The sequence below is a fragment of the Oncorhynchus mykiss genome, chromosome 5 (assembly GCF_057628025.1).
Source record: "Oncorhynchus mykiss isolate SJ-2025 chromosome 5, ASM5762802v1, whole genome shotgun sequence".
NCBI lineage: Eukaryota > Metazoa > Chordata > Actinopteri > Salmoniformes > Salmonidae > Oncorhynchus > Oncorhynchus mykiss.
Window position 1 is genome coordinate 76,575,386 of NC_143026.1, and position 25,451 is coordinate 76,600,836.

General features: G+C 43.4%; 3 protein-coding genes, 1 long non-coding RNA gene and 1 pseudogene across 14 annotated transcripts in view; 3 read left to right on the top strand and 2 right to left on the bottom strand.

The window, feature by feature from the left end:
• LOC110523005 (capping protein inhibiting regulator of actin dynamics) overlaps positions 1-1,750 on the top strand; it is a 37,386-nt gene extending 35,636 nt beyond the window's left edge. For 3 of the 4 annotated variants that reach the window (XM_090236014.1, XM_090236013.1, XM_090236015.1), the window contains exon 9: positions 13-1,750. In XM_090236014.1, coding sequence (XP_090092140.1) covers positions 13-173 — 161 coding nt within the window. In that variant the 3' untranslated portion in view covers positions 174-1,750. The remainder of the gene's footprint in view (positions 1-12) is intronic. The other variant, XM_090236017.1, reaches the window with a different exon arrangement.
• Positions 1,751-1,877: 127 nt separating this feature from the next.
• On the bottom strand, positions 1,878-4,516 carry LOC149983581 (beta-alanine-activating enzyme-like; annotated as a pseudogene). The gene is made up of 6 exons (XR_016496453.1): positions 3,562-4,516; positions 3,405-3,447; positions 2,824-2,938; positions 2,596-2,719; positions 2,383-2,510; positions 1,878-2,253 (listed from the first exon to the last, which is right to left on the bottom strand). The product of XR_016496453.1 is annotated as a beta-alanine-activating enzyme-like (transcript).
• Positions 4,517-5,281: 765 nt separating this feature from the next.
• On the top strand, positions 5,282-9,289 carry LOC149983582 (uncharacterized). Its single transcript, XR_016496319.1, has 2 exons — positions 5,282-5,486; positions 6,900-9,289. It is a non-coding gene; the product is annotated as an uncharacterized LOC149983582 (long non-coding RNA).
• On the bottom strand, positions 9,289-20,256 carry LOC110524565 (amidophosphoribosyltransferase). Its single transcript, XM_021604358.3, has 11 exons — positions 19,954-20,256; positions 15,388-15,454; positions 14,819-15,025; positions 14,606-14,718; positions 14,360-14,505; positions 12,581-12,653; positions 12,336-12,487; positions 12,036-12,163; positions 11,701-11,922; positions 11,316-11,436; positions 9,289-11,232 (listed from the first exon to the last, which is right to left on the bottom strand). The coding sequence occupies exons 1-11, from the start codon at positions 20,082-20,084 to the stop codon at positions 11,060-11,062; spliced, it is 1,533 nt and encodes a 510-aa protein (XP_021460033.1). The 5' UTR covers positions 20,085-20,256; the 3' UTR covers positions 9,289-11,059.
• LOC110524564 (multifunctional protein ADE2) lies at positions 15,735-25,451 on the top strand. 7 transcript variants are annotated; one of them, XM_021604354.3, is made up of 16 exons: positions 15,740-16,290; positions 16,620-17,111; positions 17,225-17,278; positions 17,393-17,917; positions 18,604-18,675; positions 19,175-19,323; positions 20,563-20,622; positions 20,722-20,758; positions 20,928-21,125; positions 21,833-22,011; positions 22,229-22,408; positions 22,547-22,660; positions 22,810-22,893; positions 23,800-23,980; positions 24,840-24,998; positions 25,114-25,451. In XM_021604354.3, the coding sequence occupies exons 1-16, from the start codon at positions 15,879-15,881 to the stop codon at positions 25,278-25,280; spliced, it is 3,063 nt and encodes a 1,020-aa protein (XP_021460029.3). In that variant the 5' UTR covers positions 15,740-15,878; the 3' UTR covers positions 25,281-25,451. The 7 variants fall into 7 exon arrangements, with proteins under 7 accessions (XP_090092144.1, XP_021460029.3, XP_090092145.1 ...); XM_090236018.1 differs by lacking the exon at positions 20,563-20,622 and having other exon boundaries at positions 15,735-16,290; XM_090236019.1 differs by lacking the exons at positions 15,740-16,290; positions 16,620-17,111; positions 17,225-17,278; positions 17,393-17,917; positions 18,604-18,675 and adding an exon at positions 18,915-19,062.

The following is a 25,451-nucleotide window of genomic DNA, read 5'->3' on the forward strand; positions in this document are numbered from 1 at the left end:
CTTGTGTTACAGTTGAGATTGCAGACTCCACACCATCGCCCCCTGCAGTGAAGGAGGTGACCAAGCGCTTCCCGTCCACTGACTCTCCCCAGGTGTCCACTGAGCCGGCCTGGTTAGCTCTGGCCAAGCGCAAGGCCAAGGCCTGGAGTGACTGCCCTCAGATCATCAAATAACCTCCTCTCTAACCTCTACACTGCATCAGTACTGTACACACACTGCCCATGAACTATGACCCCTGTCCCAAACCCTCCCGACCTCTCCTCTCTGCCCCTGATCTGCCCCTGCACTCTAACCTCAACCCAAGCCTCCCCCTATTTCACCATAACCATGTACTTGTATGATTAAAAGTGTGTTTCACATTCATAATATAAACACAGTCACACATTTACAAACACGAACACTCAGTACAAGCATGCACTTATACAAACACCTGAAAACACAAAGTTTAAGATTACCTGGCTGTATGTTATCAACTATATAATATCTTCCAACAAGTCAAAAGATCCTACTGTAGCCAATCATGGCCACTGCTGGCCTTTGCAATAGCCAATCCCAACCCTTACTTCCCAACAGTAGCCAATCAAAGCACCACGGCTGTAAATAGATCATGCATAACATAATACAAGAAAAAAAAGCTTATGTATTGAAAAGATCAATCCCACAGGTCTGAAAAGGGATATAGATTCTTCATTCAAGGGTACTTTGGGAACAGTGTTTTAAGGGCTACCAGTAACCAATAAACCAACCTGACAGATGATCACCCAGTTGTATCACCCTTAGAACCACAATATTTCTGTTACCTTATCTCGTGGGTATTATTTCAAGCACTGATTTTAACAGTGATGAAACAATATATTTGTAATCTCTGAGCCTTGTCTGCGTTGTACAAAAGCTTCTTTTTTTTAAACTTGTATTCAAAAGCAGTACTTAGTATAACTATTCTCACTGTGCCCGTGATGACTGTGACAGCTGTCTAAGATACTATATTGCAGAAAAAAAAAAAGAAAAAAAAAATCACTTAACAAAGTTGTTTGAAAATCACCGCAGTTTGTAAAATAACACTAAAATCTGTCAGAATCAAACGTCGACTGCACTGAAACACAGCACTAAAGACCAAGGTTCAAGTGGTTGAATTGCACAGTATTCTCACCATTCTAATGTGTCATGGATTTAGCTTTGCTATGGAATGAGACTACCTGCCTGCTGTAACATCCCATGTGCTCAAGTCACTGCTGATGTGATGATCCATAAGGCCTTTACATGGTCCTCCAGCATTTGGAAAGTCACATTCTCTGAATCCCATCATTGGACAAGTTAAACTATATCACATCCTCTTAATTTACCTCAATGTGATTTGAACCAATCAGCCCTGCTGTGAGAACCTCTGCTGGGCTGTTTGTTGGTGACTGACAGCGTATGGATATTTCTTCCATCATTATCTTCCTCTCACTACTCAATGTAATGATCTGTATGTATGGATGTAAGTATGGATGTGTGTTAGAGGCGGTTTTACCAGGACATTGGTCAGAAAAAAAGCCTGTCAGGCTCAGTCAGTCACTTTGTCATTTATTTGTATTCTTTTTTTTTTAACATTTGGTCGTGTGCAATAGTGTAGTATACAAAGTGTTGTATGTAAAAATAATTGGGGTAATAATTGCACTTTTTTGTCCCACTTAAAAAAGGTATTCATGAGAACATCTTTAAAGTGATGCAAATGTTATGAATTATAAATGAAATACTGATGTCTGAACTCAAAGCCTCAAGTCATATTTCTCCTCCAAATTAGTATCAATAGTTTGCATTTGTTTCCTATATTACTTTTAAATATTATAACATAGTATAAAAATACATGATGTCATACATGTCATCTCAGGAAACTATTCGAGCTCATCTGTCGGCTCCACACAGTACACAAAGTCATTGCGTCATTCGACCACCAGGAGCGCTGACACACCACAGGAGAGGAGCTCCCTGGGCAGAGAGAGGCTCTCAGAGTTCCATTCTCTCCATCCAGAACACGCAGGGTCCCATCTGTGGAGGCCAGGCCCACCAATGTACCTTCATTACCTCAGGGTGACCCCTCAAACACACAGGGGCTGGAGTACACCCTCTGGTAGAGCCACATCAATGAGCCGTCAGCACAATTTAGACAGTACACACACCCGCCATGTGACCCACACACAATGCTCTGCTTGTCTGGTGTGATGCAGGGGGATGAGAAGACTTCCCTTGGTCACATACTGCCACAGCAGCAGAAAACACAGTATTAAAGATGAAACACATAAGTGAGCAATATCAATAGTTACTTGGTGAAAATGAAGATGTTAAGGAGAAAGACTAAAAATGGACATTATCTTAGTGCCAGTTCTTCCTCTCACCATTTTCCCTGTGTGTCTGAGGCAGCAGATGTTTCCATCCACAGAGCTGATGATTAGGTTTCCAATGAAGCAGCTTGGGATGGAGAAAAATGTAGTCTTCCTGGAATACATCTACAGGACAATACCTGTGTCCTGAAACAGAAAAAGAGTTTGAATCTTTTCTCATTCACACACAAGCATCTGTGATTTTTGCAGGCAAGAAGGCATGGACACTCACAGGATGGAGACAGAGGAAGTTTCCACCAAGGGTGGCGACACACTGCTGTCAGAGAGGGATGGAGACAGGGTGAGGAGAACACATCTCCACTCCCACAGTGGTGCGTCCACACACACTGCCAAACCTAGAATACACACAAAAACACAATTATACAGTACTGAGCATGTGATTCAAGATTTACACTTGACACACACACACACGCACACACACACACATACACACACACACCTGTGGGTCAAGGGCATAGACGTGGCCATCCTGCGACCCCACCATCACCAAGCCTGCGAGGGGGTCCACAGTAGGACAGCTCTTCACAGCATCTCCAGTCTCAAACACCCACTGTCTCCCCAGACTGCACACACAGTTAACACACACAACCATCATAGCACCCTGAGATTAAAAACAGTTAACACACACAACCATCATAGCACCCTGAGATTAAACGCAGATAACACACACAACCATCATAGCACCCTGAGATTAAACACAGATAACACACACAACCATCATAGCACCCTGAGATTAAACACAGTTAACACACACAACCATCATAGCACCCTGAGATTAAACGCAGATAACACACACAACCATCATAGCACCCTGAGATTAAACACAGATAACACACACAACCATCATAGCACCCTGAGATTAAACGCAGATAACACACACAACCATCATAGCACCCTGAGATTAAACGCAGATAACACACACAACCATCATAGCACCCTGAGATTAAAAACAGTTAACACACACAACCATCATAGCACCCTGAGATTAAACGCAGATAACACACACAACCATCATAGCACCCTGAGATTAAACACAGATAACACACACAACCATCATAGCACCCTGAGATTAAACACAGATAACACACAGCATAGATCCTCAATATACACTGTAGAATAGAATAGAAGACTAAATTAAACATAACCAAAAAAACAGATGCTTTATGTGGATGCTGACCAACCACGATGAGTCTTCCACATCGGGACACAGCAGCAGAGGACTCGATCCTGTCCTGAGACCCTCTATAACACAACAGCCCCCCAGTGACAGGTCCAGGGCCTGCATCATGTGGGAATGGGAACCAATGAACACTGTGGCCCTGGGGCCTCCTCTCTGGACCAGCAGGACTGGAGAGGCATCCACACACCTCTCTGTCTGACTGCAAGCTCACCCTCATCTCCAGACCCACAGCCTCTCTAAGGAGAGGGATAACACTGCTAGCACTGGGCTCATTGGTATCCACTGCCTAGGAATGGTTGTGTTATGTCCTCTTATTGGACCCAAATGTCTGGGAGTGGCTGGATTCTGTGCTCTCTTTTTTCCTATGTGAGTGTATTTCTTGTTCTTATGATTGGTCCCTCTGAGTCTGAGTTTTCATTGGTCCTCAAAGGGTCTGAATGACCCATCTCTACAACCTCCTCTGGTCTCCTTACCACAGTACATCTTAAATCCCTCTTCACAGAATAAATGACAACTCCCAGTGGTGTCTCTGCAGGGTCTGTATGCGGTCTCTTGGGCTGTGCTGGGGAGACAGGGTCTGCTGGATGTTTCTTGTCCACAGGATGGGACGTCCAGCTGTGCTCTAACTGGAGAGTCAGTGTTTCTGTGGCAACATGGTACAGGACGTCTGAGAAGGATCCGTCCAGTATAGCCTCCAGAAGCCCAGATGAAGTCACTCCTACGGTGGTGGTGACGTCATCACAGAGATGCACGGCTTGCAGTGAGTCGCCTCCACTAAACAGGAAGTTGGAGTCCTCCTGGATGGTTTCATCCTCCGCCTGACCTATAAAGTCTCCTGACATACACAAATATACATGTATAAATATGTAAACTCTTGATGTAAAAGGGATACTGACTTGTTTGTATGTTTGTACTTAAGTGTCAAAAGTAAATGTAGTTGCTAAAATATACTTAAGTATCAAAGTAAATGTACAAATAATTTTAAATTCCTTATATTATTAAACAAACAAGACAACAATTAAACGTTTTTTTTTATTTTTTTAACCAATTACCAGGGTCACATTCCAACACTCAGACATAATTTACAAATAAAGCATTTGTGTTTAGTGAGTCCGCCAGATCAGAGACAGTGGGGATGACCATGGATGTTCTCTTGATAGGTATATACATTTGAACATTTTCTGTCTTGCTAAGTATTCAAATTTAACAAGTACTTTTGGGTGTCAGGGAAAATGTATGGAGTAAAGAGTATGTCATTTTATTTAGGAATGTAGTGAAGTAAAAGTAAAAGTAGTCAAAAATATAAATAGTAAAGTACAGATACCCCAAAAAACAACTTAAGTAGTACTTCAAAGTATTTCGGGGCGTTCCTAAAAGACGTAGAATCGCAAGCTAGCGCGAGGTCGCGCTGTTTGAAAGGAGGGAGTAGTGTAACGACCCTGGGTTTATAAGCGCGTATATCGACTATTCCGCTTGAGCATGCTCTTGGGGCAAAGTCGTTAGCGCGCTGGACTTCGGGCTAGAAGGTCGAGGGTTGAGACTTGCTCCCTGCCTGCTTCATTACAGTACGTGCTGTCGCATGAAGATGACAGCGTGTAGAAAATATTGCGTCACATCGTGAAATATCCAATCATAATTTAGTATTTTATTGTGGCAAATGTGAACATTTTTCACGTCGCAGTCGACGTCCGTTAATCTCGAAAACCCGATCCTTGTTGCCAACGTCGGGTTTTCGAGACTAATGTAAGACGTCCGTCGGCTTTGGGCCCGAAGAGAACCAAACGAATGAGGGGAATAAAGTGCTTGAATTGTAATGTTTAATTGATAAAACGTTGTCTGACGACATGGATGACGTGGTCAAAAATAAGCTTAAGAGCAATGCCAAGATTTACAGTAACACTTTGGAGCGAATAGTTCAAAAGGTATGTGGAAAATGTGCTGATAGTTACCTAAATAATTATCGTTAACCGTGCTAGCCAGATGGACACACGCTCAAACTCGCACACTTTTTATAGACTTAAAGGGGCAATCTGTAGTTGCTACATCCATTTTTGGATTTATAAATAATATATTAATATAAACATATAATTTATTGTTGTAGAAAGCGATTGGTTAGATTGAAGAAGCCTACATAACCAACCCATGAAGTAAAATTGAGCATCCATATATGGCCAGCTATGTAAACTTTAACATTGATTTATCCTGCGATAGATGTCATTCAATTAGAAACACATATTTTTGTCTTCTTCTAATGCCTCTAAAGGGATTGTAATCTAAAAGTAACTGAATGTAATCGGCTTGTTACTGAGTTTGTAATCCAAAAATGTCATTACTGATTACAATTTTGGACAGGTAACTTTAGCGGATTACATTTAGAAAGTAACCTACCCAATTGTAGTTTATGTCCATCTGTTAAAAAACATGAGAAGTACATCTCATACCACCAGGATGATCCCAACGATGATTGTGTAGATGAGGGTGCTGGCCCTGTCAACAGTAATGATTATGTTATGCAGCAGGCTGCAGAGAACAGCCACTGTAAGTAAATTATTTGAACATTAACCCTAGTGACTTATGGACACTACCGTTCAAAAGTTTGGGGCCACTTAAAAATGTCCATGTTTTTGAAAGAAAAGCAAAAATGTTGTCCTTTAAAATAACATCAAATTGATCAGAAATAAAGTGTAGACCTTGTTAATGTTGTAAATTACTATTGTAGCTGGAAATGGCTCATTTTTAATGGAATGTCTACATAGGTGTACAGAGGTTCTAAATGACCAGAAACAAATAACTTTCTTTGTTTCTGGTCATTTTGAACCTGTAATCGAACCCACAAATGCTGATGCTCCAGATACTCAATTAGTCTAAAGATGGCAAGTTTTATTGTTTCTTAAATCAGGACAACAGTTTTCAGCTGTGCTAACATAATTGCAAAAGGGTTTTCTTATGATCAATTAGCCTTTTTAAAACGATAAACTTGGATTAGCTAACACAATGTGCCATTGGGACACAGGAGTGATGGTTGCTGATAATGGGCCTCTGTACGCCTATGTAGATAATCCATAAAAAATTAGCCGTTTCCAGCTACAATACTCATTTACAACATTAACAATGTCTACACTGTATTCCTGATCAAGTTGATGTTATTTTAAAGGACAAAAAAATTGATTTTCTTTCAAAAACAAGGACATTTCTAAGTGAACCCAAACTTTTGAGCGGTAGTGTATATATTGAGCATGTCAAAGTAAACACATAAAATACAATTACAACAACATTTTTTATGTTCATTTACACATTTCTCATTTAATAAATTGTCTTTATATTGCCTCCATCAGTGGTGGATAATTCCAAACTGAATGGGACTAGGAGTAGCCTGTGGGGTGCGCCAGAGGAGCTGGAGCGCTCTCTGAGCAGTCAACGTAGCACTCTACTGGACCAGTATCCCAGCATGGTCAGCCAGGTAGGAGAGGCCTGGCGGCGCCGACATACAGTGCCTTGCGAAAGTATTCGGCCCCCTTGAACTTTGCGACCTTTTGCCACATTTCAGGCTTCAAACATAAAGATATAAAACTGTATTTTTTTTGTGAAGAATCAACAACAAGTGGGACACAATCATGAAGTGGAACGACATTTATTGGATATTTCAAACTTTTTTAACAAATCAAAAACTGAAAAATTGGGCGTGCAAAATTATTCAGCCCCCTTAAGTTAATACTTTGTAGCGCCACCTTTTGCTGCGATTACAGCTGTAAGTCGCTTGGGGTATGTCTCTATCAGTTTTGCACATCGAGAGACTGACATTTTTTCCCATTCCTCCTTGCAAAACAGCTCGAGCCCAAATAGGGCTATTTTCTGTATACCATCCTTCTCAACACTGACTGGCTTAAAATAACTAAGGAAAGAATATATTTAATTTGATATAAAATATTTTTATTTCACACTTTTTGTTAATACATGATTCCATATGTGTTATTTCATAGTTTGGATGTCTTCACTACTATTCTCCAAATGTAGAAAATAGTAAAAATAAAAACCCTGGAATGAGTAGTGTCCAAACGTTTGGTACTGTATATACACTGCTCCAAAAAATAAAGGGAACACTAAAATAACACATCCTAGATCTGAATGAATGAAATATTCTTATTAAATACTTTTTTCTTTACATAGTTGAATGTGTTGACAACAAAATCACACAATTATCAATGGAAATCAAATTTATTAACCCACGGAGGTCTGGATTTGGAGTCACACTCAAAATTAAAGTGGAAAACCACACTACAGGCTGATCCAACTTTGATGTAATGTCCTTAAAACAGGTCAAAATGAGGCTCAGTACTGTGTGTGGCCTCCACGTGCCTGTATGACCTCCCTACAACGCCTGGGCATGCTCCTGATGAGGTGGCGGATGGTCTCCTGAGGGATCTCCTCCCAGACCTGGACTAAAGCATCCACCAACTCCTGGACAGTCTGTGGTGCAACGTGACGTTGGTGGATGGAGCGAGACATGATGTGCTCAATTGGATTCAGGTCTGGGGAACGGGCGGGCCAGTCCATAGCATCAATGCCTACCTCTTGCAGGAACTGCTGACACACTCCAGCCACATGAGGTCTAGCATTGTCTTGCATTAGGAGGAACCCAGGGCCAACCACACCAGCATATGGTCTCACAAGGGGTCTGAGGATCTCATCTCGGTACCTAATGGCAGTCAGGCTACCTCTGGCGAGCACAAAGGCCCCCCCAAAGAAATGCCACCCCACACCATGACTGACCCACCGCCAAACTGGTCATGCTGGAGGATGTTGCAGGCAGCAGAACGTTCTCCACGGCGTCTCCAGACTCTGTAAAGTCTGTCACGTGCTCAGTGTGAACCTGCTTTCATCTGTGAAGAGCACAGGGCGCCAGTGGCGAATTTGCCAATCTTTGCCAATCTTTGCCAATCTTGGTGTTCTCAAATGCCAAACGTCCTGCACGGTGTTGGGCTGTAAGCACAACCCCCACCTGTGGACGTCGGGCCCTCATGGAGTCTGTTTCTGACCGTTTCAGCAGACACATGCACATTTGTGGCCTACTGGAGGTCATTATGCAGGGCTCTGGCAGTGCTCCTCCTTGCACAAAGGCGGAGGTAGCGGTCCTGCTGCTGGGTTGTTGCCCTCCTACGGCCTCCACGTCTCCTGATGTACTGGCCTGTCTCCTGGTAGCGACTCCATGCTCTGGACACTACGCTGACAGACACAGCAAACCTTCTTGCCACAGCTCGCATTGATGTGCCATCCTGGATGAGCTGCACTACCTGAGCCACTTGTGTAGGTTGTAGACTCCGCCTCATGCTACCACTAGAGTGAAAGCACCGCCAGCATTCAAAAGTGACCAAAACATCAGCCAGGAAGCATAGGAACTGAAGTCGTCTGTGGTTATCACCTGCAGAACCACTCCTTTATTGGGGGTGTCTTGCTAATTGCCTATAATTTCCACCTGTTGTCTATTCCATTTGCACAACAGCATGTGAAATGTATTGTTTATCAGTGTTGCTTCCTAAGTGGACAGTTTGATTTCACAGAAGTGTGATTGACTTGGAGTTACATTGCGTTGTTTAAGTGTTCCCTTTATTTTTTTGAGCAGTGTATATTGAATTTCCTATAGATGTTATAACTGCCATGGGTGTTTCATAACTGAGTGCATAATAAATACTGAATGACTTAAATTGTAATAAAAAAAATACAAGGTTTTCAAAAGTATTTTATATTAATTGCTTTTGTTTTCTTACATATTCATGAATTGTTTATCATGATGGGGAAAATGAAAGCACAATTAACAAATTAAATGTTCAGTCTTTCAATCTACATGGAACAAAAATATAAATGCAACATTTAAAGTGTTGTTCCCATGTTTTATGAGGTGAAATAAAAGATCCCAGAAATTGAATGTTAATTTCTCTACCGTAAGCTGCCTCCCGCGGTTTAGAGATTTTGGCAGTACATCCAACTGCAGACCACGTGTAACCATGCCAGCCCAAGTCCTCCACATCCGGCTTCTTCACCTGCAGGATGGTTGGAGATGAGCCACCAGGACAGCTGATGCAACTGGGTTTGCACAACTAAAAAACGTCCTCACAAACTGTCAGAAACCATTTCGGGGAAGCTCATCTGCAAGCCCGTCCTCACCAGGGTCTTGAAGTGAGTGCAGTTCGGCATCGTAACTGGCTTCCGTGGGAAAATCCTCACTTTCAATGGCCACTGGTATGCTGGAGAAGTGTGCTCTTCACAGATTAATCCTGGTTTCAATTGTACCGGGCCGATGGCAGTGTATGGTGTGGGCAAACGGTTTGCGGATGTCAACGTTGTGAACTAAGTTCCCCATGGTCGGGGTTGTGGTATGGGTAGGCATAAGCTACAGAAAACAAACATGATTTCATTTTATCGATTACAATTTGAACGAGATCGAGGCCCGTTGTGCCATTCATCCGCTGCCAACAACTTGTTTCAGCATGATAATGCACAGTCCCATGTCGCAAGGATCTGTACACAATTCCTGGAAGCTGAAAATGGCCTATACATTATTCCATGGCCTGCATACTCACCAGACAAGTCACCCATTGAGCATGTTTGGGATGCTCTGGGTCGATGTGTACGACGGCGTGTTCCTGTCAATACCCATCAACTTTGCAGTCATTGATGAGTGGGACAACATTCGCCAGGCCTCAATCAACAGCCTGATCAACTCTATGCAAAGGATAGGTATCTGTGACCAACAGATGCATATCTGTATTCCCAGTCATGTGAAATCCATAGATTTGGGCCTAATGATTTTATTCCAATTGAAGATTTCCTTATGAACTCTAACTCAGTAAAATATTTGAAATTGTTGCATTTATATTTGTTCAGTGTAGTATGCACTTTACAGGAGGGACAGTGATTAGTCTGAAAGTAGGGAAACAGGATTCAACCACTTTGTATACAGGATATAAGCAAAATACATTTGCAGGTCAATTTAGTAGAGGTTTAAGGCTAAATTAAATGGAAGCAAGTTGTTTTCACATAACGTTTTTGGTTTGAAGTTGTGCGTCTTACAGCTGATAAGGCCACTTGTAACTAAGCTCTCCAATGAGAGAAAGGGGTCAGAATGCTAGCTTTTAATAACAATGGAATATTATGTGGAATGAAAAGGCTGGGTTGAAATGTAATACATTGACGTGCATAAGGTTATTGTGTTGCCAGAGTGGAGGCATCAAGGCCCAACGGTTTCAGACCAAAGCAGGCCAGGCACCACTCAAACCATAACAGCTTTCAAGAAAAATGTAGTAGCTACAGCAATTCTGTGTTTACTTGTCAAGGTGAGGCTGTGCCTCAGGCACCCATACTGTGACCAAGTAGGCTCCAAGAGGCACTTCCTTGGTTAGAGTATGGTTAAGGTTCACACTTTAGACATTAGGTTAAGTACAATAACAGCAGTAGTGTGGTCAAGATAGTGGTTGTGGTTTGAGGTTGGGGTCAGCGGTCACCACTCCAGTTCCACAGGGTATTTGCCTGTGAGGCAGGCGGTGCAGTGGCCCACTCTCCTGCTGGCCTTGGTGTTGGTGCTGATCCGCTCATCCTTCTGGAGGGAGGGGATTCCCCCCTGCACAGCTGACACCAGGCCCTCCACTGACAGATACTGCACGCTGGTGGCACCTACATTACAGAATTACAGAACAACATCGTTTTAAGATCTGGACCACACACACACGTCGAATAATAAGTATTCCGGATCTCACCAATGTAGCCAGCAATGTCCTTAAACTCTGGCCTGTTAGCAATGAGCTCCTCTTTTGTGGGGATGTTGATGCCCATGTAGCAGGGGAACCTGATGGGTGGGGAGGCAACGCGGATGTGGACCTATGGGAGGGGAGGTCAGCAACCAAAATGAGTGGTCATTACAGACAGACAATGTGAGACCAGATGTCGTCTTTCATTGTCGAGAAGGAACCTGCAAGTAAGAATTTCATTGGACATGTATACCATGCGTATCACATACATAAGACTAATAAAACTTAACTGAAACTTGAGTAATCAACCATTATAAACAGGAGAGAGAGACTAACATGCAGTATAATTTATATTAAGAGCAGGACTGATAATGATCAACTCTGGGCCACTCACTTCTGTGGCTCCTGCTTCCTTCAACAACTTGATTATGGGGGCGATGGTGTTGCCCCTGACGATGGAATCATCAACAAGCACCACCCGCTTGCCTGCAAAGTTGTCTGTCAGCGCACCAAACTTCTTGGCCACCCCCAACTGCCTGAGCCGTGTGTTTGGTTGAATAAATGTCCTCCCAACGTAGCGATTCTTACACAGAACCTCTACGTACGGCAGTCCCGACTGCAGAGATGGAACAGAAGAGTACAAACTGAAGCCTAGAATATTGTATGAATATGCACGAGTCAGAATATGCACCCTATTGCTATCAACATTCAATAGGTGCCACGACTCACCTGCTCTGCGTATCCCAGTGCAGCAGGAGTAGCAGACTCAGGCACAGTGCTGACCACGTCTGCCTCTGTAGGGGCCTCAATGGCTAGCTGCCGTCCACAGCGCTGCCTGACTGTGTACACCATCTGACCTGCAACACCAGGTGGAAACACTGAGGAAACTATAGCTAGTCTGGCATCAGCTAAAAAGCAAGTAATGTGCTGTAACCTCCCAGCCAAACTATTTACTACTCTCACTGACTCAGTACTACAACTTAAAACGTTTTTGTGTTATTAGCCAGGACAACTACTATCTATGCCTACCTTCAAATATGGAGTCTGGTCTGGCAAAGTAAACATATTCAAAGATGCAAAAGGCAGGGAGGTCTCCCTCGGGGCGAGGGACAATGCTTAGGGACTTCACACCGTGTTTGGAGATCTGGACTATCTCTCCAGGCATCACCTCTCTGTAGTACCTAAGGAACAGACAGAGAGAGAGAAGCTTGTGAGCCACAGGACCACATGTTGCCATGGCAATAAGAGGTTGGTCACTGGTGATGAGAGCTCACTTGGCACCGATTGACTGGAAGCTGCAGGACTCTGATGACACCACCCAACCCTCTGTGTCTCTCTCGCCAGCACCTGACAGAGGACACAATATGGCCTTGTCAATCATCCATCCTCTCAATTTTATATACAGTACCAGTCAAAAGTTTGGACACACCTACCCATTCAAGGGTTTTTTCTTTAAACTATTTTTAATAACACATATGGAATCATGTAGTAACCAAAAAAAAAATGTTAAAACAAATAAAAACATTTCACATGAGATTCTTCAAAGTAGCCACCCTTTGCCTTGATGGCAGCGTTGCACATTATTGGCATTCTATCAACCAGCTTCATGAGGTAGTCACCTGGAATGCATTTCAATTAACATCGGTTTTCCCAGCAGGAAAATGCTTCCAGCAGGACAATGCTCCAAGCCACACAGCCAGGTCAATCAAGGTGTGGATGGAGGACCACCAGATCAAGACCCTGTCATGGCCAGCCCAATCTCCAGACCTGAACCCCATTGAAAACCTCTGGAATGTGATCAAGAGGAAGATGGATGGTCACAAGCCATCAAAGCCGAGCTGCTTGAATTTTTGCGCCGGGTGTGGCATAAAGTCACCCAACATCAATGGGGTTTTAGGCTGGGTTTCTGTACAGCACTTTGAGATATCAGCTGATGTATGAAGGGCTATATAAATAAATGTGATTTGATCAATGTGAAAGACTGGTGGAGGGCATGCCAAGACACATGAAAGCTGTGATTGAAAATCAGGGTTATGGGGTCTCCCGGGTGGCTGGGTTCGAATCCAGGCTCTGTCGCAGCCAGCCGCGACGGGGAGGCCCAAGGGCGACGCACAATTGGCCTAGCATCGTCCGGGTTATGGAGGGTTTGGCTGGCAGGGATATCCTTGTCTCATGGCGCACTAACGACTCCTGTGGCGGGCCGGGCGCAGTGCACGCTGACCACGTGTGCGGTGTTTCCTCCGACACATTGGTGCGGCTGGCTTCCGGGTTGGAAGCGCGCTGTGTTAAGAAGCAGTGCGGCTTGGGTTGTGTTTCGGAGGACGCATGGCTCTCGACTTTCGCCTCTCCCGAGTCCGTGCTGGAGTTGGATACCACAAAAATTGGGGAGAAAAAGGGGGCACATTTATTTTGTTTAAAATCAGGGTTATTCCACCAAATATTGATTTGTGAACTCTTCCTAAGTTAAAACATTCGTATTGTGTTGTTTAAAAATGAATATGAACTTATTTTCTTTGCATTATTCGAGGTCTGACAACACTGCATCTTTTTGGTTATTTTGACCAGTTGTTATTTTCTGAAAATTAAAGCTCTAAATTACAATATTTTTATTTGGGAGAAATGTTGTCAGTAGTTTATAGAATAAAACAAAAATGTTAATTTTACCCAAACACATACCTATAAATAATAAAAGCAGAGAAACTGAATTTTGCAGTGGTCTCTTTTTTCCAGAGCTGTATATAGCTGCGGTCAAATATATTGGCACACTTGCACGACTCACTATTTCTTCTAAAACAATATGACTTATTTATATATTTTTTAAAACTTTGTGTTCACACAAGTATTTTTTTGATTTACAAATTGCACAGGACCAAAAAAAACAATTTAGAATTTTCACTTTAGTCAAAAAAATGCCTGAATCATAATTTGGTGTGCCAATATATTTGACTAACTGTACATAGATTAGTAACTCTGCTCGTAGATGAGTTACATCAAAAATACACACGACAAAGACACACAAATACCATGCAGCGCTAAGGAAGCACCAAAAACACCTGCAGTGTGGAGTTTAGAAATGGGGACGAGGCGTCCGATGCTGAGCGGTCTGTTTCCGTACGGGTCACGGATAGCATAGATCACATCTGTGTACATCACCAGCAGTGAGTAGGATGTAGGGGTCTCATGCATCAGGTTCTTTATCCTGCAATAGAAAGAATAACAATCAATCAAGATGATGATCTTTACAGGGCATAAAAGAAATGGGGTATTATTGGAATGGATTAGAAGGCCATAGTATGGACCTGGCCACCCAGTCAGGGGCATCCAGCTCCTCCATGGGCGGAGTCAGAGCCAGCAGCTGGGTGATGAGCTCACTGTCTGAGCTGGTGGAGAGACCCACGCCGTGACGCATCACCTGCCATACACACACAGTTATGTATGCTTATACACAAATACACAATAATCAACTACAATATAAACAAATGCACACACAGTCATATGACAGCATGGCCCACCTTTTTACGCAGTGCGGCTGCATTGACCAGCTCCCCGTTGTGTGCCACAGCTATCTTGCCGTGCAGTGTGTCCACTACAAAGGGCTGGCAGTTCTGCAGCTCAGAGATGCCCGTGGTGGAGTAGCGTGTGTGCCCGATGCCCAGGTTACCATAGCGCAGCTTCAGAAGGTCCTCAGGTGGAAAGGCATTGTTCACTAACCCCATCCCCTGTGAAGGGAAGCGACATACCAAATCAGAACAATAACACATGCAGACATCTTGGACACACATACTGAACTAAAAGCTTGTGCATTCATAAAAATAAATACAAATTGTAGCCAAAATGTGCTTAGTAAAGCTTTAACGTGATGACATAACTGTTGTCTTATTTCTGTACAGCAGGTTCCCTCCCTGTCTGAGACTTTAGTTGACATGTTAATGTGTTTTGGGGGAAAAGTGGTGGTATTGTGCTTAGTTTGAGGACACTGAAAGGATGTTGAGTTATCATCATTATCTGGAATGAGTGATTATAGCCATGTTTCTCTTTCATGTTTTCGTACTGAATGGTTCTGTATGTCACACATTTTTACCTTGAGGGTGTTGTACGTTGGTGGGTTGACTCCATTACTTGTGACGATTCCAGCACTTTCCTGACCCCTAAATAAACAAAGACAAATCAATTGCTTGAATAACATTTAGGTTCTAGTCTTAAGACAATTTGCTTAATGCAACATGTTTGAGGCTAGCTTTTCTGTATGTATACTGTCTTAGGGCAGACTTAACCGGTTTGGTAAAGGAGAAGTGTTTTAGAACAGAGGAAAAATGATGGGGTATGTGTATCTGCAGTGGAGTTGCCTTATATGGAGTGGCCTTGCACTGCAGCCTCAGCCAATTTGCCAAGCTGCTTCTCGGATTACAGTCCATCAGTTCCTCCCCCACACCACACAGCTTAAGCCAGTAGTGAGGCTGCTTTGATTTGGTAGGCCGTTCCTCTCGGCTTAACCGCCTGGTTGCCTTGGGAACCAGGCACCAGAGGAAGGGGGGCTGGGAGAGAAAGAAGCATTTCCAGGTCAGCTCAAACATGGAGAAAGGAGCAGGGAGACAAAGAGGAGGTGAAGAGGAGGAGATTCTAGAGTTGGAGGAGACAGGTGCAGCAGGGCAGTGGAGGGAAACGGAGGTGCTGGCTCTTCTGTCAGTGTGGGGGGAGCTGGGAGCAGCTCAGAATTCAGGTGTATGCAGTAGAGCCACATTTGAATGCATCTCAGAGCAGCTGAAAAGGCTGAGCGTGCTGCGTGGCTGGAGGGAGTGCCAGGCCCAGTGCAGGAGGCTGGGACTTCAGGGCAGGAAGGCTGAACAGCCAAGCACATCCACTAACTACAGCCAGGGGAAAGCAGCCATGATGGACACCCAAATGAACCAAAGTGACTGGGAGGAAAAGGAGGATCTTACCAGTGAGAAAGAGGCTCACTCTTCCTCAGTCATAATACAGGAAGGTAACTGGAACAGTGTACTGGCTGAGAAAAAAATAGTATAATGCTGACACACTGGACTTTTATAGACTAATTTACAATAGAATAAAATCGGAAGATGTTTAGTATACACAAAAGCAGTCTAATTAGCATAATCTTTGAGGTATCCCTAATTTAGATAAAGAGGCCGCTTCATGACAGAAATGTTGACTCAGACATAACTGGAGTCACATACCATTAGCCAAGAAAAAGGGTTACACTGAATCTAAATAAACCAGAGTATCAGTAACAGACAATATAAAAAAATGGACCCCCTGATTGACATTCCTTTAAAAATGCATGTGTTTGTTTAGGAGGCCTGTGTCAGATTCTTCACGAGGCTCTCCCTTATGCCCAATACGTGGGCCCTGAGGGGGGCCGCCATTGGACAGATGAGGAGGTGCGAGCTCTGCTTTGTGTCTGGTCTGACCGCCACGTCCGCCAACGCCTCAAAGGAACGCTACGCAACAAGGCCATCTTCCAGGAGATGGCCCGCTGCATGCAGAGGGGCTTCGGAGTGGTGCGCAACTGGAAACAATGCCGCACTAAATACAAGAACCTCAAGTATGAGTACAAGACAGCCAAGAGTGCCCAGGACACTGCAGGCAGCAGTGGAAGTGGCCCAGGAAGGTACATGAAGTTCTTTGATGAGGTAGAGGCCGTAGTGCTGGACAAGGGATTTGAAGGGGGCCAGGATATGCAGGGAGGACCTGAAGGGGACCAGGGAGCTGGGAGGCTGGGCCCTCTGGAAGGCAAGACTCAGTCTAAAGAACCTGAAGGAGACCTGGTCATTGAGATAGACGATGGTGAGATTTTAACAAAAAAAATAATACTACAAGTTTATAGCTGGTGATGAGATACTGAATGAATACATTGCTTAGACCTACTTTTAACATTTATAGAACAATGCATCTTTCAGATGACAACAGTGACGATTATGAGCTAGACACAGACCAAAACCAAAGGGAATCAGGTATGTATAATCAAATAACCTATTGCAGAAAAGCCTTCTGAAATGCTGTGCAGTACATGGGCTTGGCATAATTGCTTATGCTCACTCTATTCTACATTCTGTCTCCCATCCTAGGAGTCCATCTATCACCATTGAATCAATCTAGCTCCGAGCAGTTCCACGTGGTAACGGTGTCTGACACAGGCCGGAACTGGAGTGACCAGGAGGTGCATGCTCTGATCCAGGTGTGGTCGGAGGAGGGTGTGTGCAGGCAGCTGGAGAACTCCACCAGGAAGAGGGATATCTTTGTGCAGATCTCCTGCCGGCTACTGCAGCAGGGGGTGGAGCGCGACTGGAAGCAGTGTCACACCAAATACAAGAACCTCAAGTACCTGTATCGCTCCCTACAGAGGGGCAGGGCTGACAGCACAGACCCACGCCGTCTCATGAGGTTCTATGATGAGGTGGATGCCATTTTGACCAGGTCGGATAGTGGACCTGCTATGGGATATGAGGAACAAGCAGAGGCTGGCGCCATTTTGGCTGGGGCCATGATGGGGTATGAGGATGACACAGATGCCATGACTTGTCCAGTTAACTCTTACACAGCTCAAAGCTATGAGGTTATCCCAAAGAATGAGGACAAACAAACACACACAGGTAAGAAAGTGACTCCTTTGTAGAGCAACCTAAGGTCACTCCAAATCATTTAGTGGTGATTATATAAAAGTCACCACTAAATGCATTTGTCCACAGGCTAGAATGCAAACGAACAGCTATGATTAGTTAGTGGTCTGTCTGTAACTGACCACAGTGGGGGCTGTCCTGGGTATCCAGGTCATGTTGCATTCCTGTATTTTGACCTTGAGATCACAGTAGTCCATTATTAAACACTCCCTGTTCAGAAATGACTCTCCATATCACAACAATTTAAAAAGAAATGGGGGTAACTGCATCCAATGTGTCCCTCATGATGTAAGCTAAACCGTGGAAATTAATTCCTTGTGACTCGGAACATGCTTCTGTTAATCAAACAGAACGTGACCCACCCCAGCCCCCTTTCATCTAAGACAATGGCTTCCCTGATTGACTGATAATTGGCTTCCTTCATAGCTGTAGTTTAGTGGTGACCAATAAAAAAAAAATAGCAGACACTCCAATGCAAGCCATTACATCTTCAGACATATCCCACATCTTTTGTTGCCTATAACAAGCTAAACTATAACATAAAAAAATAAACCCCATCAGCCACAATGCTGGTAGTTTGAGCCAGTAGAACCTGGTTGGGGAAAATAAGTTATGAAATTGTGCATTAGTGATGTTGCATGCCTCTGTGTTCCTTCCAGACAATTCTGATACCGATAAAAGACAGGATCTGACTGCAAAAAGAGGACTGAAAAGGAAAGCATTGATTCAAGGTTTGAAATTGTACCTCCTCCTTCCACAATTATGTCTCATCTCATTTTTAAATCCACTCGCGACCAAAGGCTCAGTAACAGAATAATGATGGACGTGTGACCAAAGGCTCAGTAACAGAATAATGATGGACGTGTGACTGTGAGTCAGTCCTGTGACTTACCAATAAGAGTCCTGATCTAATCATGGGAGAGTGGGCTGGTGAGAGGAGTCAAAACTGCTGAGAATGTGCAAAAACACTAGCCTTCTTTACAAAACTGCAATTTGAATTCAGTGTATCCATGTGCTCAAAACGCAGAACAATAAGATTGCAATCTGCACATTCTTTAGTATACATTTTGAAATGTTTTCTCAGAACACATCAGCACAATCAACTTGAGAGGACCAAGGTCAAGAATCAGACTTCTACACAAAAGTGATTGATGAATCAATGATGAAGACATTTAACCCCTCAACTCAATCTCTCATGTATTAGCCCTTTTGAATCCTTGTTTTCTTTAGATACCTGTAGAATTGTGAAGAAAAATGATACTGGGAGCAGCTGTGCTGAGAGTATTGATTTCCAGTGCAAATTGGAGGAGGAACAAAACATTCCCATTACAGAGATCAACTCAGTCTACTCAATGGCAGCCTCTGTCCGACAAAAACAGGTAGGCCTAATCACGTCCGAATGTTACAAATGATGTTATCATTGTAACCAGTTGACTGTTGTATATAATATGAGTAAATGTGTCTGAAAGTTGTGGCACACAATACCCTTAAGAAAGATATTGAGTGGAGTCTGCATTGGAGAAATGTAGCAGTCTGGAATCCAAAGAAGTCCAGAGATCGCCATACTTTAACGGGAAACAACGTAACACAATGTACAAAGTTGGGGCGGCAGGGAAGCCTAGTGGTTTGAGCGTTGGACTAGTAACCGGAAGGTTGCAAGTTCAAACCCCCGAGCTGACAAGGTACAAATCTGTCGTTCTGCCCCTGAACAGACAGACAGTTAACACACTGTTCCCAGGCCGTCATTGAAAATAAGAATTTGTTCTTAACTGACTTGCCTAGTTAAATAAATAAACAAGTTGAAAAGCAATGTGGAACGTTGACGTCACACCACGTTGTTTTGAGACATTGCGAACTACAATGCATTTTTTAAGTGATGAAAGTTGTAACCATTATAGCAGTGTAGCTAATCAATTATGGGCAAGATAGTGGGAATTTGTGATTAGCGGATGGCTATAAAAAAGTTAACGATGCTATTTAAATTTGCTACCTAGAAAACATAAACTCACCTATGTTGTAGCGCGACAAGTCCCAAAGTTAACACTTGGGCAACTTCTAGTTGTGTTGGCCATTCTCCTGCGGCAACACAGCCGAAAACGCCGCACTCTTCTCCGATGCCAGATTCTTCGAACTCGCTCATTCTTAAGTTCCTGGGCCTCCGGTGCTTGTCTACTTCACACAGCGTGTATCTATCTCCACGCTTCAAACACTGGCCACGTGTTGACAACAGAGCTACGGCTTAACGAACGGGCTCAACCTACAGGGATACAAAATGGGGAACTTCATTGACGTCCCTGACTCCGTGTCAAATTGCGAAAGTAATACAAACTCATATCGATTAGGACTTTGACTGAGAACCGATATGTAGTCATTCACCCTATGTTTTTTGGTGATAAAGTTATTAGAATTATTTGAAAGTATTCAACAGATAGTAAGTAAAAAAAAAATTAAAAAATCAAAGACACCTATTTTACAACTAGGTCCGTGTTTGGGATGATCTGATATGTTGGGGTGAGCAGCGGAAGAAAAAAAGTTTTCCCCACGTGGTGAGGCCTACATTACTATAATTGGTTATTCCTGAATCAATACTAAATTGTAATTGGCTTTTCTGGATTCAGAAAATCAGTCGTGACTCCTGCAGCACATTTATCTTTCTGCGCCGAATCCACGAGTTGCAGGTAAAGTGGCGAGAATTATAGATTGAAAGTAAGATATTTTTGGTGTACATTTCCCACACTGTTGATTTAATGTAACTTTTTACTTGCTTTATTTTTCAGGGTTTCAGATTATCTACCAACATGGCACCTGCATCAGGTATGGTTTCGTGTAAAATAAAACTTGTACAACATATTTTTCTTCAGTTGCAAACAGCATCAAGTCGGAGTGACAATATAATTGGATTCCCACTGTAAAACCCGCGTTTCCGTAAATAAGTGTTGCAGCGTCGATTTCGTACTGATGTTTTTTTTTCTTTCTGTTAAAGTGCTGAAACTTGGACAGAAACTAAATGAGGGAAAGACCAAGCAGATATTCGAGCTCGTGGATGAGCCAGGCCATGTTCTGGTCCAGTCCAAGGACCAAATCACGGCCGGGAATGCGGTGAGGAAGGACCAGATGGAGGGTAAGGCCGCGATAGCAAACAGAACCACGAGCTGTGTTTTCAAGCTACTGCAGGAAGCGGGTGAGTCTTCTGGCTACAGTGTTTTCAATTATCATTCATGATTGTAGTTTGTTAATGTTACGGATTAGTTTGGTTATGTGTCGGTGAGTGTGATAACTAGTTTAGATGTGCCCTCCTCCATATATTCATAATATTCTGTAATCAATTTTAAAGCTTTATGGTAATGTGAGAATATGTATGTATGTATGTGTGTGTGTGTGTGTGTGTGTGTGTGTGTGTGTCTGGCTGGCTGTGCCAACGTTCATGAGTGCATTTGTCCACAGGCTAGAATGCAAGCTAGAATGCGAACAAACAGCTATGATTAGTGAGTTTTCTGTCTGTAACTGACCACAGTGGGGGCTGTCCTGGGTATCCAGGTCATGTTGCATTCCTGTATTTTGACCTTGAGATCACAGTAGTCCATTATTAAACACTCTCTGTTCAGAAATGACTCTCCATATCACAACAATTTTAAAAGAAATGGGGGTAATTGCATCCAGTGTGTCCCTCATGATGTAAGCTAAACCGTGGAAATGAATTCCTTGTGACTCGGAACATGCTTCTGTTAATCAAACAGAACGTGACCCACCCCAGCCCCCTTTCCTCCCCTTCATCTAAGACAATGGCTTCCCTGAATGACTGATAATTGGCTTCCTTCACAGCTGTAGTAGTGGTGCTGTTTAATCACCAATGGCTGAATAAGTCCTCGTGTTCTTTTTATACCTCAGGCATTAAGACAGCCTTTGTAAGGCAGCAGTCGGAGACTGCGTTCGTGGCAGCCCACTGTGAGATGATCCCCATTGAGTGGGTCTGCCGGCGGGTGGCTACTGGATCCTTCCTGAAGAGGAACCCAGGCGTCAAGGAGGGCTACAGGTTCTCCCCTCTGAAAATGGAGATGTTCTTCAAGGTGTTTGTGTGTATTTGTATCTGTCCAATCATGCCCAGCAGAGAAAGTCTCTCTGATAATCCAATCTTCCTGCTTAATTTGCACACATTCATTTTCCGCTCAAGTGAAAACATTGCAAGTTAGGTGCTTCATCCATCATCAATCTTCATACAAATATTTCCGTGTTCTACAGTTTACATCGTTATCTGAAATCTTGGTTACTATTTGTTTGTCTTAGGATGATGCCAACAATGACCCTCAGTGGTCGGAGGAGCAGCTGCTGGAGACTAAGTTCTCTCTGGCTGGGCTCAACATCGGCCGCTGTGAGGTGGACATCATGAACCGCAGCACTGTTGCCATCTTTGAGGTTCTGGAGAGGGCCTGGGCCACCCAGAACTGCACACTGGTGGATATGAAGGTATGTGGCTCAGCACCACCCTCAGATGGTCAGGGGAGGTAATGAAGTGGACCATTGTTTTGCTCTTAGTTAGTTCTGGAAGTTTTGAATTGAATGTCTTCCCGTTAATTAACATGCATTTCTCTGACTGTTTGACAGATTGAGTTTGGTGTGAATGTGCGCACCAAAGAAATTGTGCTTGCTGATGTGATTGACAATGATTCCTGGAGGCTGTGGCCTGCGGGAGATCGGAGTCAGCAGAAAGACAAACAGGTGAGATGGTCTGCTGCATAGCTCTGTCCAATGCTGCTATCCTGCCTTCCCTTTATGGAAAAATGCTAATGTTGCCATAATTTATCCACCTCAGATTTTGAGTTGCACCATGTTAACTGTAGTATAAACCTGTGTCTTCTTCTCTGCAGGTGTACCGGGACCTGAAGGAGGTGACTCCTGAGGCCATGCAGATGGTGAAGAAAAACTTTGAGTGGGTCTCTGAAAGAGTGAAGGTAGCCTAGCTTTGTGTATCCCACTAGTCCGGTGCCCTTTAGCCTAAAATAACAGGAGCTGACTAGCTGTATCTCTTATCAGGACGACAGCCACTACTTTGTTTTGAATCAACATACTGTAATGATAGAGGATCAGGGCCCAGATTTACAAAGCACTTCTTATGCAGAAACTTAAAGATTCTTAAGAAGAAAAAATAAGAACTTCGTAAGTGCAATTCCTCAATATTTTAAGGATTAATGATTTTCATACAAACTTCTTAAACGTCTTTAAGATGTGTGTTGCTATGCAACTATTTTAGCTAGCAATGGCAATCATGTTATCTTATTTCTTACTGAGATTACTGTTCTAAAACATGTTCTTGGGTTTAAAATGATCAATACTGAAACTTTCAGATTAAGTTTGTGAATTAAACAATTGCTTTCATGAGCTTTTTATCTCACTGCCCTGAGTTTAAGACAAGGGTTTAGCTATCTTGGAATTAACAACATTTCCAATAACTTTATTTTCAATAATCTAATTTCTAAGGCGAAATGTAAATACTTAAGAACCTTTTTGAAGAATAGTAACTTAAATCTATTGTTAAGGAAAGAATGGCAGTTAAGAAATTTGTGAATCTGGGCCCAGGTAGTTTAACATGAACTTGTTTGTTAATTGAGGTCCATTCCAGTGTTATAACCTATACATTATGCGATTCTCACGTGAATCCCAGCATTTAAAATAGCTCAACCTTTTTGTGACCAGTCTTTGATCAACCCGAGTAATCTCAGATTTGCATACTCCCTCACAACGTCTGTCAATTTAACCCAGTTTGTTTGAATCTGTCACATGACACATGTACAGCCCATAGTGAAATAGTTTAGGTCTGGCATTCAGTAGAGACTGACGGGGTGTCTGTGTGTCCCTAGCTTCTGCTGGAGCCCAAGGCCTGTGGCAGAGTGGTGGTTCTGATGGGCTCCACCTCTGACCTAGCTCACTGTGAGAAGATCAGGAAGGCCTGTGGCTCCTACGGAATCCACTGTGTCCTCCGAGTCACCTCTGCACACAAAGGACCAGACGAGACTCTTCGCATCAAAGCTGAATACGAAGGTGGGCTAAGCTCAGCCTTATAGCCCTAACCTTACTGGCAACCCCTAACATGCTGACCATGCCGCTTGTGTTGCATGTGCGAGCGTTGCAAAATAAATGTACACATACATGATATTCGATCATTGCACACACACTGCTCGCCCGCGCCAACGAGCATCTGCATTGCCAGGTGCTAAAATAGAAGTTAGTTCTATTTGTGACGCTCAATGTGCTCCAAGTCCTGCCTCCCATCTCCTCGTTGGAATTTAGGAGTATCAACGCACGTGGGTGATTGAAAGATGAACGGAGGTCGGTTGTGATAATGTACCTTATTAAAGTTGGTTGCCAATCGCCATATAAAGTCCAAAGAAGAAAAAGAAGCCTGAAGTAAGGAGGGGAGATGACGAGAAATTAATTCGGTTGACCATTTTATCTGTGGACTAATTGTCAGAGTAGAGAACCTTGTGCATTTCAGGACAAATTAGCTAGCTAGCTAAATAGGGCAAATTAGTTAGCAACAGCAAGCTAGCTAAATTGCCCTAAATGTTTAATGCCTTTTGATCTGTCCCTAAATGAATATAATTGGTTCTGAGTTGGTTTTGATATTCCAACCTGCGTGTCCTGATCGCGTTTGGTGTGGGTGGACAAAAAAACAAGAACATAGCTACCCCTCTCTACATAGATTGTTCAAGTATTGTACAAGCCGTTGCCTGCTTATGTTTATTGAAAGTGGAAGATTATGTGGTACATACATTTTGAATAATGGCTCGGTATGTGGAGTAACTGTGCAGTATACTGGCTAAAATAATGCCTATCTAATATAAAACATTATACATTTTACTCTTCTGTATGGGTGGGCTAATGTGCAGTATTTTCCCAGGAGACGGAGAACCAACTGTGTTTGTGGCTGTGGCGGGCAGAAGCAATGGCCTTGGTCCAGTGATGTCAGGAAACACAGCCTACCCAGTCATCAATTGCCCTCCTATCACCCCTGACTGGGGGGCACAGGACATCTGGTCATCTCTTCGCATGCCCAGCGGTGAGTACATCCCTCCATGTGGTCTGTCTTGCTGTTTGTGTACAGTAATGTATGGTTATTCTCCTTGAAATTAATCTGTGTTTACCCTAACCCTGACTGCTCCTCTCTCCCAAAGGTCTTGGCTGCTCCACAGTCTTCTCCCCTGACGCTGCAGCCCAGTTTGCAGCTCAGATCTTTGGGCTCAGTGACCACCTGGTGTGGTCCAAACTGCGGGCCTCCATGCTCAACACCTGGGTGTCTCTGAAGCAGGCTGACAAGAAGCTGCAGGCCTGTAGCCTGTAAGGAGCCACCTGTACTGTACCATTCCAAACCCTGCCAGAGCTCTCTAAGATGGGCATTGTGAAGGATCACTGCTTGGCTGTGTCATGTCTAATGAAATATTTGCCATGTAAAATCAGCCCTACAACACATTTCTCTAATCATTCCCTTAATAAAGTGATTCATGTGTATAAA